The sequence below is a fragment of the Phoenix dactylifera genome, chromosome 17 (assembly GCF_051530095.1).
Source record: "Phoenix dactylifera cultivar Ajwa chromosome 17, Ajwa_hap1_PhDact_Kaust_v1.1, whole genome shotgun sequence".
NCBI lineage: Eukaryota > Viridiplantae > Streptophyta > Magnoliopsida > Arecales > Arecaceae > Phoenix > Phoenix dactylifera.
In genome coordinates, this window is record NC_143206.1 from 17,134,778 (window position 1) to 17,150,635 (window position 15,858).

At 54.0% G+C, this 15,858-nt stretch overlaps 1 protein-coding gene across 1 annotated transcript; it reads right to left on the reverse strand.

The window, feature by feature from the left end:
* Positions 1–1,877: 1,877 nt before the first annotated feature.
* Positions 1,878–15,807, reverse strand: LOC103706748 (receptor-like protein 42). Its single transcript, XM_089928180.1, has 2 exons — positions 12,232–15,807; positions 1,878–2,108 (listed from the first exon to the last, which is right to left on the reverse strand). Exon 1 carries the CDS (start codon positions 15,632–15,634, stop codon positions 12,467–12,469), a length of 3,168 nt encoding a protein of 1,055 aa, XP_089784306.1. The 5' UTR covers positions 15,635–15,807; the 3' UTR covers positions 1,878–2,108; positions 12,232–12,466.
* Between the last annotated feature and the right edge of the window lie 51 nt (positions 15,808–15,858).

Below are 15,858 nucleotides of genomic sequence, written 5' to 3' on the forward strand. Positions count from 1 at the left end.
CTTCAGCAAAAAGTATTAATAAAAAAATTATGGCAAAAAGGTGTAAAAGCTTGAGCAACTCATTAGAGCAAGTGCTAAGAAATTATAGAGCCATCCTTCCAAATTTAGATTAGCTACACTTAAATTCTAAAAGCTTTAAAATTTTCAACTAGCGGTCAAAAGTTTATTTTCATTGCAATATAAATGAGCTGTCTATCTAGATAACAGAGTGAGAAAAAAGATCAAAATATCCTTGATTCATAGAGATTAGATCATAGTTTTCATTCAATCTCAAAGCGTTTTGTCCTCTATCATTCATCCACTCACGCATATCTTAAAGCGCTTATTCTCTATCATCCATCTACCTGCATAGATAAAACATTCTATCCTTTATCATCCTTCTGCTTGCATAAATCTCAAAGTTGTCCATTCTTTGTCATTCATTTCCTTCACAAATCTCAAAGCACTTTATTTGTTATCCATTCACCTATGCAAATTTCAAAGTGCTCCATCATTTGTCATTTATCTACGTGCATAAAATTTAAAGCACTCCATCATCTATCATTCATCTGCCCGCACAAATCGTAAAAAGGTTCTTCCTCTATCATCTATCCATTAACATAGATCTCAAAACATTCCATTTTCTCTTGCCCATCCATCTATGCAGATCTTAAAAACATTCCATCATCTATCATCCATCTATCTATATAAATTTCAAAGCGCTCCATCTTCTGTCATCCATCTACCTACACATATCTCAAAGTACTCTATTCTCTATCATTCATCTACATGCACAAATCTCAAAGCACTCCATCCTCTATCATTCATTCGCTTGCATAGATCTCAGAGCACTTTCTCTATCATCTATTTGCTTGCATAGATTTCATAGCGCTCTATCCTCTATCATCTATCTGCCTGCACAGATCTCAAAGCACTTCATCATCTATCATACATCCGCTTGCATAGATCTCAAAGGGTTTCATCCTTTGTATTCATCTATTTATGCGCATTGCAAAGCGCCCTATCTTTTATCATTCATCCGCTTGTATAGATCTCAAACCTACACAGAACTCAAAGCACTTTGTTCATGTGACTCTCCTTCTGCTCTCTCTCTCTCTCTCTCTCTCTCTCTCTCTCTCTCTCTCTCACAATTCACAGCGCCAAAACAAAAGTCCTCTACTAAATTAGTGGAAAATGTGATTCTAAAATTTTACAAAAGTTTGGTTATCAAATGACCCTCACGTGACAACGTTTTATGAAGAAGATAGATAACTAAGTCATATTGCAATGAATTTGAAGTTTTGGTGTCTAATTGATATTTTTTAAATTTTTTGGATCTAAATATAAATGTCACGAATTTGAAGGAATGTCTCTATAATTTTTTTAAAAAATAATAGATATTTAATATTAATACAACAAAGCACATTGATGATAGACAAAAGAAGCAAAGGTGTAAACAAGCCAAGATAACCACACCAACTTAAAAGCTTGGAATCTCTCAAGAAATAAATATACTGTGAGCTTATTATAATTTAATACTTATTTAAAATATATTGCTTTGTTCTGATAATTATAATATAAAAAAATCTTTATACCTATAGTTAATAACTAATAATATTTATTATTATATATTATTTACTTATTTTTATCTTGTTCTTATTTGACTCAAGCTTTAACGAGCTAAATCTAGCTCCAGCTCTAGCCTCACTTATTTACTAATTAGACAAGCTAAACGTCGAGCAAAACACAGGCTGCTCATGAGGAGCTCGCTTGTTTGACAGCTCCACTAATTTACTTATCAAACAAGCCAAAATTTGGGTAAAACACAAGCTGTTCATGAGGAGCTCGCTTGTTTGACAGCCCAAGAGAAGGGTCTTAGAATTGCGGAACATTTGGCATAGGACTCAGCGAGACTCGGAAGAATTGTATTTAATCTCCATAACAGTATAAAAGCCAGTGCTCAGTAACATACGACTCTAAAACAAGGAGAATTAGACTGGAATTATAAAGTTGGACACGGCCAACACTAGGAGAATTCATTTGTTTCATCCACTAACCACCTGAACACCTATGCAGAATGATATTTTACAAGTCATTAATTTATCTATCAATTAGAAAACTATTTCTAACTGTTGCTGGTGGTCCAAACCGAGAACGATTGGCACTGCGGTGTGAACGGGGTTCCGTCTGAGTTGTCTTGGTTGGTGTTGGTTGCGCTCCACCTTCCGCCAAGAAACCTGCAAACAAGCCTTGCACCACCACCAGGGTGGTGATGGCCCTCCGACGGTCAAGTCAGAGGAGATTGGAGGAGGAGGAGAGGTGATAATCGCAAGTAAGAGAGTGCTCTGGGAGATATTGCTCACCCCCCCTTTCTCCCCCCAGCCGCATATATACCTGGCTGGGGGGTCTCCCAGGGGGGTTCGTTATCGTGGGGCACGATGGTGTGGCCACTGACATGGCCGTTACAGGGCGTCGTGGAGCAGCACCGGGTACGGCCACGTCAGGGCATAGTGGGGCTCCGCTTTGTACGGCTGATGCAGGAGATCGTGGAGCAGCATCGGATACAGCCGTTGCAGGGAGTAGTGGAGCAGGAGGCCGCGGCGTGCCTCTGGGGAATAGCCTGTCGTTATCAAGAGATCTCCGACTCGGGGTCGGAGCGCTGGATCAAGGGGCAGCCGACTCGGGGTCGGGCTGCGGAGCCGAGGATATCCGACTCGGGGTCGGATTGCTGGATCAAAGGGCAGCCGACTCGGGGTCGGGCTGCGGAGCCGAGGACGTCCGACTCGGGGTCGGAGCGCTGGATCAAAGGGCAGCCGACTCGGGGTCGGGCTGCGAAGCCGAGGATGTCCGACTCGGGGTCGGATTGCTGGATCAAAGGGCAGCCGTAGTCTTCCTGGGCGCGCGTGCCGGTCACGTGGGGCATGGCGGCTTATTTCCCCCGTAACAGTAGCCCCCCACTTCCGAGCCTGGAACCAGAAGGGGAACAGGTGAAGGGAGTGATGTTTCGGGATTGCCGCCGTTCCTCGGAGAGGCGCGCGCGCTTCGAGCTCCCCGCCCTTTTTATGGCGTATGGCGGTTATTGCTGACCTGGCAGTCTGAGGATTTCGGCGGACATCCTTCCTTAATGGTGTCGATTCGCCTTTGGGGCGCGAGCGACCCTTCGGCAGCCAGGCGTCCTCTGGCGTCATCGAGGCGTCACTTGCCTTTCCGCCTATTTAATCGGGGGCCTTTCCCCGTCCGTCTTCTTCTTTACAGATATTTTCAAGTTTCCCCTTTGCGCAGCTGTTGCTGCCGTCGGACTGTTCACTTGTTTCTCCTTTGGCGCTCTCGGAGCCGTTCTTACCTCCGGTGAGTTTTCCCCATTCTTCTACTTAGGGCTCTCCATACTTTCCCCTCTTATACTAGTGTACTCCAGTCGCTCCGGTCTTTCCCCCCTTCCTGTCCCCGTCCTGACCGTAGGTTTATTGGCCATTAGGAATGGGCGAAGTGAGAGCAGACCAAATTAAGTCGGAGCTGGTCGCCACAGACTTAGACAGACTCGTGGCTCGGTACCACCTTCCCGAGGCCTGCAACGCCACGCTCCCGGGGCCTGAGGAGAGGATGTCCCATCCTCCTCCAGGGAAGATCGCCATCAATGAGGGCATTCTCCAGGCCGGGTTCCGCTTTCCCCCTTCGGACTTGGTCATGCAGGTGCTACGGGGTTTAAGAGTGGCACCGACGCAACTGGTGCCGAACTCGTGGCGGGCCCTGACGGTCTTCCAGGTTCTCTGCCGTATGCACGAGATCCCCGCCACCCTGAATGTTTTTTGGGAGTTCTACAGCCTGAGCGGCCACCCCCAGGACAAAAGGTGGTGGTGCTTCGCAGCGCGGCGAGGATGCGGCCTTGTCAAGGAGGCTCCTACCTCCATTCACAAATGGAAGGAGCGCTTCTTTTTTGTTGATGCAGATCCCTCTTGGGAAATCAGGGCGACCTGGGAGACCCCGATGAAGTCTCCGATCGGCCTATCGAGACTGTCAAGGGAGGAGTCCGATGGCTTGGCCGCCTTGAAGGGGTTGGTTGCCGAGGGCCAGCTCCCCCCGGTGGCCCGCCTTATTTCCGAGGATACTTTGGTGAATGTCGGTCTGAGCTCGGTCCCCACCGACCGTGAGTCCGCCACCGATTCTTTCTTGACTTTTTCCCTTCTTTCGTCCCGTTCTTTCCTTTGGTTTCTCCGTCTCCGACTATCCCGTCCTTTTTGCAGAGATCGACGACGTCATGCGGTCGGTGAAGACAAAGGCTGTTGGTAGGGCGTCCCTGCTGGAAGCAGCCCAGAGGAGGAAACGAGCTCTTCCGAGCGGGGCCCCACCGGCGAAGAAGTCTCGTAAGGAGGTGCCTCCGACGCCGACCGACGAGTCCGGGCCCACCGATCAGGGAGACGTCGTGGGCACGGACCGGCAGCTGACGCTGTATCAGCCCTCCGGTGGTAAGATTGCCGCTACTCCGGAGGTATCATCCGAGCCTGCCCGAGACGGACGGGTCGGACGTGATCGGTCCCCGACCCGGCCTTCGACTCGGTCGGCTCCTGATGACTCGAGGAGGGACGCGCCGAGGCCCCGACCGAGCGGGACCCTATCAATTCCTGGGGTGACCCCCGCCCCGAGCGCGATCGGCCGGACTCTTCCCCAGGCGATGGATAGGGGTAAGGCTGCAGAACCACCGTCCGGCTCTGGGGAGAAATCGGGGTCTGCCTTCACTACCGATGGCGCCCGAAATCTCATCGAAACAGTGCTGCTGGAGAAGGACCGTCGGCGGGTCCGGGAGTTGGAGGTCTCTGACGTTGGGGCTGCCAGCTGTGTCTGTCTCATGTCGGTGAGTGTTCTTCTGGCCGCTTTTCACCATTTATTGGCTCTGTTGTTCTCCGCCTGACTCCCTTATTTTTCCTATTTCTTAGCTCGCCTAGTACATGATCCGTCTGGAGGAGTGCTACAAGGAACAGGCGGGGCTTCTGGCGAAGGCCGAGGACCGGCTGAAAGCAGTGGAAAAGGGAGGCCAGGCTGTGGCAGGCAGGACGACCGGGGACTTCGAGGCGAGGCTCCGGGAGGCCGAAGAGCGGGCACTCGGCTTTGCTGCCCTCGAGAAGCAACTGTTGGAGGCTCAGGAGCAGCTCAAGGTTGCCTCGGGTCTCGAGGGCGAGGTCAAGAAGGCGGATGAGCGGGCCGAGAAGCAGTCCCGGAAGGCTGCCGACTACCGGGAGAGGGGGGAGAAGGCCTAGCGGTCAGCCGACAACGCCCGCAACCGAACCCGGTCTCTTGAAGCTAAGCTGGGCGAATTGGAATCGGCCTTGGAGAAGTCCCGTGCGAGCGATCAGGAGCTTCATTCGCGCCTGACGGAGGCTGAGGCTGCTCGCATTGCTGCCGAAGCGAAGCACAAGGAGGCTCGGGCTGAGCTGCTGAGGGTCTCCACCGAGGCGGAAGGCCGGATTGTGGCGAAGGTCTTGGAGGCGAAAGTCCAGATTATGGAGCGGGCAGAGGCGGCGCTGGCCGAGAGGAGTGCGGAAATCGGGCGTCAGGCGGTAGAGGCTTATCGCCAGTCCGCCGAGTTCGCTCATGATATGTCGGAGGCAGTACAGACCTATCGTCAGTCCGACGAGTTTGTCCGTGACGCGTCGGACGCGGGGGCCGAAGCCTTTGTCTTAGGCTTCGAGGAGGGCCTGGCAAGGGTGTCGGCTAAGTACCCCGAAGTTGACCTGAGCGAGATCTCCCTTCTCGACTCCTCTCCGGCGCCATTGCCTGTTGGTTCTCCTGCTGCTTCCCTACCTCCTGCGGACGAGCCCGACGTTCCCGACCCGGGAGTTTCTCCAAGCTGACCTCTTGTACCTTTCGTTGTCTTCTTTTTTTTTGTATACCGGCGTTTTGCCAAATTGTATGGGCCTCGGCCCTGAAACAATGAAAATTAATGCAAGTTGAATGTTTCTTCATCTCGCCTTCGTCCTTCTTTTTCTTTTAACTCTCGGTAGCGTCTTGCTGACTCCTGGCTTCCGAAATTCTTCCGGCGCTAGGCCAGGCATCCGAGGGTTAGGCCACAGGAAACTCTTCCGGCGCTAAGCCAGGCATCCGAGGGTTGGGCCTCAGGAAATTCTTCCGGCGCTAAGCCAGGCATCCGAGGGTTAGGCCTCGGGAAATTCTTCCGGCGCTAAGCCAGGCATCCGAGGGTTAGGCCTCGGGAAATTCTTCCGGCGCTAAGCCAGGCATCCGAGGGTTAGGCCTCAGGAAATTCTTCCGGCGCTAAGCCAGGCATCCGAGGGTTAGGCCTCAGGAAATTCTTCCGGCGCTAAGCCAGGCATCCGAGGGTTAGGCCCCAGGAAACTCTTCCGGCGCTAAGCCAGGCATCCGAGGGTTAGGCCTCAGGAAACTCTTCCGGCGCTAAGCCAGGCATCCGAGGGTTAGGCCTCAGGAAATTCTTCCGGCGCTAAGCCAGGCATCCGAGGGTTAGGCCCCAGGAAATTCTTCCGGCGCTAAGCCAGGCATCCGAGGGTTAGGCCTCAGGAAATTCTTCCGGCGCTAAGCCAGGCATCCGAGGGTTAGGCCTCAGGAAATTCTTCCGGCGCTAAGCCAGGCATCCGAGGGTTAGGCCTCAGGAAACTCTTCCGGCGCTAAGCCAGGCATCCGAGGGTTAGGCCTCAGGAAATTCTTCCGGCGCTAAGCCAGGCATCCGAGGGTTAGGCCTCAGGAAATTCTTCCGGCGCTAAGCCGGGCATCCGAGGGTTAGGCCTCGGGAAATTCCACTCGTTGGTCGACCAAGGCTGGCGCATGCCGAGGCAACTGGTCGGGGCTTCAGGCTAGTCTGCTCCCGGGATGGTCATCGGGTTAGCCTGGCATCCGAGGGCCGAGCCTCGGGACCTTCCACTCGTTGGTCGGCCAAGGCTGGCGCAAGCCGAGGCGACCGGTCGGGGCTTCCGGCTAGTCTGCTCCCGGGATGATCATCGGGCTAGCCAGGCATCCGAGGGCCGTCAAGCCTCAGGAAATTCCGCTCGTTGGTCGGCCAAGGCTGGCGCAAGCCGAGGCGACCGGTCGGGGCTTCAGGCTAGTCTGCTCCCGGGATGATCGTCGGGTTAGCCTCGCATCCGAGGGTTGTCAAGCCTCAGGAAATTCCACTCGTTGGTCGGCCAAGGCTGGCGCGAGCCGAGGCGACCGGTCGGGGCTTCAGGCTAGTCTGCTCCCGGGATGATCGTCGGGTTAGCCTGGCATCCGAGGGCCGAGCCTCGGGACATTCCGCTCGTTGGTCGGCCAAGGCTGGCGCAAGCCGAGGCGACCGGTCGGGGCTTCAGGCTAGTCTGCTCCCGGGATGATCATCGGGTTAGCCTGGCATCCGAGGGCCGAGCCTCGGGACATTCCGCTCGTTGGTCGGCCAAGGCTGGCGCAAGCCGAGGCGACCGGTCGGGGCTTCAGGCTAGTCTGCTCCCGGGATGATCATCGGGTTAGCCTGGCATCCGAGGGCCGAGCCTCGGGACATTCCACTCGTTGGTCGGCCAAGGCTGGCGCAAGCCGAGGCGACCGGTCGGGGCTTCCGGCTAGTCTGCTCCCGGGATGATCATCGGGCTAGCCAGGCATCCGAGGGCCGAGCCTCGGGACATTCCACTCGTTGGTCGGCCAAGGCTGGCGCAAGCCGAGGCGACCGGTCGGGGCTTCCGGCTAGTCTGCTCCCGGGATGATCATCGGGCTAGCCAGGCATCCGAGGGCCGAGCCTCGGGAAATTCCGCTCGCTGGTCGTGCGCTTGTCGCTCGCTGCCCGACGGGGTTTCTCCGTGGCCAGCCGCGATCATGTTTCTCCTTTTCTCTAAGCGTTGCCTGGGGGAACACGAGAAGGGCATTAAACGCTAATTAATGCGTTACCTGGGAAATCGGATCGCCAGCTGCTGCTTGCGAGGAGTGTTAGTTGAGCGGCCGCGATACGCGGGTTCTTCGAGGAGGATACGGCCCGGGCGCGAGCGGAGATATGTGGACCTAGGGGTACATGACACCCGGATTGTCCTGCACAAAGAATGCGGTTTAAGGAGAATGACGCTTAGGAAATCGCGGAGAGATACGCGTCGGGAGCCGGAACGGCTCCGGTTTCAATGCGCCTGCATTTATTGGAGCCACCCGCATCGGAACGACCAGGGGGCCGCAGTTTGGCTATAAATACAGGTGCAGGTACGATGGAGTTTGCCAAGCCGGAGCTGTTCAGGTTGCCATGGATCGCGGACCTCCTCCTTGGCATATGACTGAGAGACTCCTGTTGAAGGAAAGGGGAGGCACTCCCCTTGCGACTTCAGCCAACTAGCCGTTTCATCTGGGATCAACAAGGAGGGTCTTCCCGGCGGAACTCCGCTCTAGGCGTTTCATCCGGGATCACATCTCCCCTCCTTGAAGTTCAGCCTCCCGATTGAGCTCTGCACCAGACGCTCAGTCCGGGACCGCGCCTCTATATGCTCTTCCCCCTCGAATTCCTTCTCTTTCCTACCACTGGGGAGGATGGGAATATCCTTTGGAGGCGGCGTTCCCCTGGGGGCAGCGGGAGCTTCTTCTGCGGCGGCCCCTCGTCTTTTTGGTGAGGTGCTGGATGGCGCCTCCGGTTAGAAGCACCCACTTCCGGTGGGATTGCAGCTGCTTTGGGTTGAGGGTTTGGGATCCTCGGTCCTCAGCTCCACGGATTCTCCACCTCTTCTTTGCTTTCTTTACTCCCTAATTCCCCTCTGGAAATTCCTTGTAATCACACGAGCACGCCATTGTAACCAGAAATTATTGAAATGAAAAGTGTTGCACCTTTTCAAATTGTCTTTCTGGCCTTGTTGTTCTACTGGTAATACATCCGCAGGTTAGCGGAATTCCAGCCCCTTGGAATTTCTCGGCCATCTAGGGCTTCCAACTGGTAGGAGCCAGGTCGGTTTACCCAACGAACTTTATACGGGCCTTCCCAATTCGGCGCTAGCTTCCCACCTTCCGTAGGTTGAGATGCCTTAGCTCGCCTCAGCACCAGATCTCCAATTCTGAAAAGCTTCGGTCGGACTTTGGAGTTGTAATATCGGGCCACCCTCCGCTGATACATTGCCATCCGAACCTGCGCCATTTCCCTTGCTTCTTCCAAGAGATCCAGGTTCCCTCGGAGTTGCTGCGAGTTGGCCTCGGGTCGGTGTGCGGCTACCCGAGGTGAGGGAAGTCCGAGCTCTACGGGGACAACGGCTTCCGTGCCATAGGTTAGGCTGAAAGGCGTCTCCCCGGTAGGAGTCCGATGCGTGGTCCGATACGCCCAAAGGACATTCTCGAGTTCCTCGACCCAAGCTTGCCCCGTCCGTCCGATCCGCGCTTTGATACCTTGGAGGATTGTCCGATTTGTGACCTCGGCCTCGCCGTTGGTTTGGGGATGCGACACGGACGTGAACCGATGTTCGATCCCGAACTCCTCGCAGAAGTCTCGGAAATGCTTGTTATCAAACTGTCGACCGTTATCCGAGATGAGGACCCGAGGTACCCCAAATCGGACAATGATGTTCTTCTTTACGAACTTCCGGACTTGCGCCTCCGTGATGGTGGCCAGTGGCTCTGCCTCCACCCAGGGATCTTCTTCATCTGCCTCGGGACCGGGAGGTCCTCCCGCCCCTTGACCTCCATGAGGATCTGGGCCCGGGGGGCCAGGAGTGGGGTGTACCGGTTGAAGCGTCGGTGCGGAGAACGAGGGCGTGTGGCGCCGTGGTTCCTTGCTGGTGACGGGCTTCTGCGCCGGCGTTGAGGCGTCGGGCTCCTCCTCTGGGGTGCCTCTTTTCGCCTTTTCTTCCCGGGCTTTAGAGGGGCCTCGGCGGCCTCCTTGTTCCGGTGGGAGGCTGCCTCCTCGGCGTCTGCATACTGGTTTGCCCGAGATAACAGCTCCGGGAAGCTCCGCGGCAGGCGTTTGTCCAGGGAGAAGGTGAGTCTGCCCTTCCGGAAGCCACGCTTCAGGGCTGAGAGAGCCACTTCCTGGCTCAGGTTCCGGACCTCCAGTGTAGCCTTGTTGAAGCGGGTGAGATAATCCCGCAGGCTTTCTCCCTCGTTTTGCCGGACATCAAAGAGGGAGTCGGAGACCAGTCGCCGCCTGCTACTGACGGCGAAATGGCTGATGAAGAAGCGGGTGAACTGGTCGAAGGACTGGATGGAGTTAGCCTCCAGGCCGGCGAACCATGCCCTTGCCGGGCCACGGAGGGTCGCCGGGAAGGCCTTGCAGAGGAGCGGATCCGATGCTCCATGGAGGAGCATAAGAGTCCTGAAACTCTCCACGTGGTCCCGCGGGTCCGCCACCCCGTCGTAGGGTTCGATCGCCGGCATTTTGAATCCCGGCGGGTTCGGGGTCCGCAGGATCCTCGAGGCAAGCGCCGGCTGGGAGGAGATCTCCAAGTCAGCGAAGGGATCTTTGGAGTGGCCCTTCAGGACCTGGAGTTGTCTGTGGAGATCGTCCACCCGCCGGTCCAGGGAGCGCGACCGGTGGGTGGGGGACAAGGAGCGGCGCGAGGGGGACCGACTGGAGTGCGGGCCCCTCGAGGACTGGGGTGTCTGAGAACGCGCCCGGGTCCGCCTCTCGTACCCCGCACAGCTCCGATGAGAAGGTCCTGGCAGAATGGACCGCACTCGAGAATCCTCCTCGCGCCGGCGCTCCTCTCCATGGGAGAGGAAGGAGCGCGGGTTGTGAGGAAGAGGCGAGTGCTCGGGGGGCAGCGGCTCCTGAGCCCGTTGCGGCACCCGAGAGATCACACCCTGCAGATTCTGCACTGCCTCCGCGAGGGTGCGAACCTGCTGGGCTAGCTGGTCGAACTGAGCAGCTTCGACCGTCTGAATGGGAGAAGGGGCGGTGGAGTGCTGCTGAGAGTGCGTTGGGGACGCAGCAGCCTCTCGGCCGGAGGCGCGAGAGGCTCCGCGACCGGAAGCATTGGAAGCTCCACGACCACCTCGCCGTGCCATTACGATCGTTCTAAGATTCGGCCCTCCTTCTAGCGCCAACTGTTGCTGGTGGTCCAAACCGAGAACGATTGGCACTGCGGTGTGAACGGGGTTCCGTCTGAGTTGTCTTGGTTGGTGTTGGTTGCGCTCCACCTTCCGCCAAGAAACCTGCAAACAAGCCTTGCACCACCACCAGGGTGGTGATGGCCCTCCGACGGTCAAGTCAGAGGAGATTGGAGGAGGAGGAGAGGTGATAATCGCAAGTAAGAGAGTGCTCTGGGAGATATTGCTCACCCCCCCTTTCTCCCCCCAGCCGCATATATACCTGGCTGGGGGGTCTCTCAGGGGGGTTCGTTATCGTGGGGCACGATGGTGTGGCCACTGACATGGCCGTTACAGGGCGTCGTGGAGCAGCACCGGGTACGGCCACGTCAGGGCATAGTGGGGCTCCGCTTTGTACGGCTGATGCAGGAGATCGTGGAGCAGCATCGGATACAGCCGTTGCAGGGAGTAGTGGAGCAGGAGGCCGCGGCGTGCCTCTGGGGAATAGCCTGTCGTTATCAAGAGATCTCCGACTCGGGGTCGGAGCGCTGGATCAAGGGGCAGCCGACTCGGGGTCGGGCTGCGGAGCCGAGGATATCCGACTCGGGGTCGGATTGCTGGATCAAAGGGCAGCCGACTCGGGGTCGGGCTGCGGAGCCGAGGACGTCCGACTCGGGGTCGGAGCGCTGGATCAAAGGGCAGCCGACTCGGGGTCGGGCTGCGGAGCCGAGGATGTCCGACTCGGGGTCGGATTGCTGGATCAAAGGGCAGCCGTAGTCTTCCTGGGCGCGCGTGCCGGTCACGTGGGGCATGGCGGCTTATTTCCCCCGTAACACTAACATAAGTTGTAACAACCCAGGATCTCACCCAAAATGGCTAGCCGGAAGGTATTATTTGGATTCTTTGATTCTGTATAAGTATCCATAATCTACCCAGCGAATAACCGATGTGGGACTAAACACACGCCCGCACGGATCCTCACATACTCCCCCCGTTCAAGTCCTGACGTCCTCGTCAGGCTAAGGGTTCAAATCTATTCAAATCTAATCACAAACACCACGATCGGCTCATGGTTAGCTCCAATGGATCCATATTGCAGTATCCCCTAGTCCACATAAGTTATGGGCCAGGTCCACTCTGATACCATTTGTAACAACCCAGGACCTCACCCAAAATGGCTAGCCGGAAGTTATTATTTGGGTTCCTTGATTCTGTATAAGTATCCATAATCTACCCAGCGAATAACCGATGTGGGACTAAACACATGCCCGCACGGATCCTCACATAAGCAAAATTAGTTTGGCTTTCCACATTCCTCTTCAGTACCATTTCGTGCTAATTCTCAGCTTGTAATGGATGCTGCTGCTGATCTTCCTAGCCTGACACAACAGTAAGCATGAGAAGGACCAAATCACTGAAAGATCGAAAGCTTGGGAAGGCAGCCTCTTTTTCGTTCATTCAACTGTCATTGATACCTATTCATGGGTAAGTCTGTGTAGATGTCAAACGGAAGGCTAAGCTACCTGTCAACTGGATGCTCATGCCACCATCTCCCAACCCTCCAGGCCGTGAAAAGCATTACCACTGCAAAGCCAACTCCAAAACCCAATCCTATCATGATGGAACCAAAATAACTCCAAATTTGGGCTCCAGAAGCTCCATGATTGGAGCTTGAAGAAGGATCTGTGCTTGGACTACTACATTGTTTTGACAATGGGCTCCCACATAATCCTTCATTCCCTATAAACGAAGCGTTCGCGAATGTAGAGAACTGAGTACTATTTGGTATTGTTCCCGATAAATTGTTGTATGAGAGGTTCAAAGAAGAGAGGAAAGTAAGAGAAGTCAGCTGCTGGGGAATCCCGCCTGAGAGGTCGTTTGAAGATAGATCCAAAGACTCGAGCTGCAGCAGGTCCCCAAGGTGAGGAGGGATTTCACCTGTAAGAGCATTGTGCGACATGTTTAGCACCACCAGTGAATTGAGTTCCCCAATCTCCCCCGGGATGCCACCTTCGAAGCGATTACGAGAGACATCAATGGATGTGAAGATGGTCAGGATCTTCACTAGCGTCATCTCCAGCCCTTTGACTGATACTGTGACACTGTTCTGATAGTAGGGTGATTGGCCGAACTGCAGGTACCTGTAATCCACAGTGGAGCGATTAAAATCTGAACCACCCATCATGGCTTTTAGATTCTTGAAGCATTCAGGGGGTAATCTGCCGCTGAAGTTATTGGAAGACAGATCAAATATTTGCAGCATCTCAAATGTGCCATTGCTTCCATTGTTTTCTGCAGGAGGACCAACATGGCCATAGAATTCATTGGACCTCAGAACAAGGACGCGCAGTGTAGAAATTTCCCCCAGCCAGTATGGAAAGGAGTCGACCATGCTGTTGTTTCCAAGGTCTAGAACCTCTAGCATTCTGCACCTGGCCAAGGATGTGGGCAGCTGCCCGCTCAGCTGATTACCATTGAGATTTATTGTCCGGAGAGTACAGTTTTCGTCAAAATTCTGAGGCAAGGCTCCCTGAAACCGGTTGCCCCGCAAATTCAGTATGCCCAAACCATTGCTGCCTTCCACAAGGCATGATGGGATCGAACCGTTAAAACTGTTGTCTGAAAGATCAAGGACTTGGAGGTAGCTCGCATTGCAAATGGAAGGAGGGATTTCTCCTGTGAGTCTGTTACTAGACAGTGAAAGGAAGACGGTGAAACTGAGATATGCACTGAAATTGGATGGGATAGAGGACGCGAAGCTGTTGTTGGAGTAATCCAAAACAATGGTGTTCTGCGGAGGGAGAGGAATAGGTCCTCGAAGCATGTTGGCTTGAAGATCAAGGATCATTGAACTGATATCGGAAACATCGGGCGGAGGTCCCTCCACACTGGTAAACATGTTAAAAGAAAGATTCAAATAATTGTAACTGTAGTTCCCAATACTCCATATCCACTGGGGTATACTGTCGCCAATGCTGTTCATTGAGAGGTCCAGGGTGCCGACTCCAACCTGGTATCTCAAAAAACCAGGAAGCCTGTTCAGATTGCAAGATACCAGTCTCAACGTGCTGATATTAGGGAAAGAAGCCCACGAAGAATTATCATCTCCATCTATTACTGACAGCCTATTATTTGAGAGATCCAGAATCGAGAGATTCCTCAAGTTCCGGAGCAAGTCTAGCACCACCGTACCGCTGAAGTTGTTTGATGCAAGATTGAGAATTTTTAGCCCTGAGAGCCGAAAGACCGACTTAGGAATTGGTCCCTGCAGCTCGTTATTACTCAAGTCAACATTTGACAACGTGGAAGAAGGATCTGAAAACTCTTGGAGATGTCCGGAGAACTGGTTCTGGCTAAGCAGCAAATTCTGTAAAGATGGTAGGGAAAACAGCCATACAGGAATCTCACCAGAGTGTGAGTTATTTGTTAGATCAATCACTGTGAGATTGCGAAGCACTCGGTCGCCAAGAGAGGAAGTTATCGATCCACTCAGCCTATTATTCTTAAGTACTACATCTGAAATGCTTCGCCATCGAACCATCGAAGGAAGCTCGCCACTGAGATTATTGAATGAGAGGTCCAGATGGACCAACTGGGTGAGGTTGCTAAAAGAATAGGGTATGGCCCCAGAAAATCGACAACCCGAAAGCTGCAATTCCGTCAAAGACTTGAGATTGCCAATAGACCCAGGTAAAGTCCCGGAAAAGTTCGTGTTGGACAGGACCAAACTTTCCAAGGTGCTATCTTCGGGGAACCCAGGCAAATTCCCAGAAAGATCAGTATTGCCCGACACATCAAGCAACGCCAAATTCCTGAGCTGAAGGATCCTTGCCGGAAACAATCCTGTGAGCCCACAAGCACTGAGACTTAGCACGCCTAAAGAAGAGAAATTGCCAAAGAACTCCGGCACACTGGAATTTAATCTATTCTGATCAAGGCGAAGTTTCGACAACGACCGAAGCCTGGAGAGCGATGAATGAATTGGACCAGAGAGCGAACAGTATGCCAAGCTCAGCGCTTGGAGGCCAGGGGTCGAGTCGGACACTGCTGTGCACCACTCGGAACCATCAGAAGAGATGTTGATGCCATCGAGGTAGAGTTCCCTCAAATTGCTGAGGTTTGTAATTAAGGTCCTGAGATCAGGATCACGAAGCTTGAGTGATGTGGAAGGTCCCTCGTCGAAAAAGAAAGTAGAGAGGTCGAGAGAGACCAGCTTCGTAAGCCGAGAGATGCCCGACGGTATCTGGCCATAGAGGCCGACGTTGGAGAGGTTGAGATGGGTGAGATTAGCCAGCTTATTGAACGCCGGCGACTGGAGACTTTGGTTGAACGGGTTGTACGCGAGGTTGAGAGAAGTCAGGGAGGTGAGGTTAAAGAGGATCGGATCGATCCTACCGGATATGTTGCGGCTGCTGAGGTCGAGAGCGGTGACCCGACCTGAAGAAGCCGGGTCGCAGGTAACGCCCTCCCAGTGGTCGCAGCAGTCGGTGCCGGACTTCCAAGATTCGAGGTTGGTGGTGGACGTGTTGGTAGAGAAGCCTTCCTTCAGCCGGAGAAGGGCGGAGCTCTGGTCCGGGAGGCATTGGGCCACGGAAGAAAACTTAACGGCGGAGAAAGCTGAGGATAGTATAAGGAGAAGGATTAGGCACAAGGATGGCCGTGGGACGGAGAGGGTGGTGAAGTCCATGACCGTGACGGAGACTGGAAGAATGGAAGGAAGAGGGAGGAGAGGGATGGTGGAAGTTTTGGGAGGAGCATACTGGGACCGTGGACGTCAACGCACAGGCTATTCCGCCGAGAAGAAAATGATGATCCAGTTCGAGAGGACATAGCTAACCTACCTATCAAAACCAACGTAACGAGGAAAGTTCTGCTAACTTCCAAGTTTATAGACTTGACCGTGAAATTTAT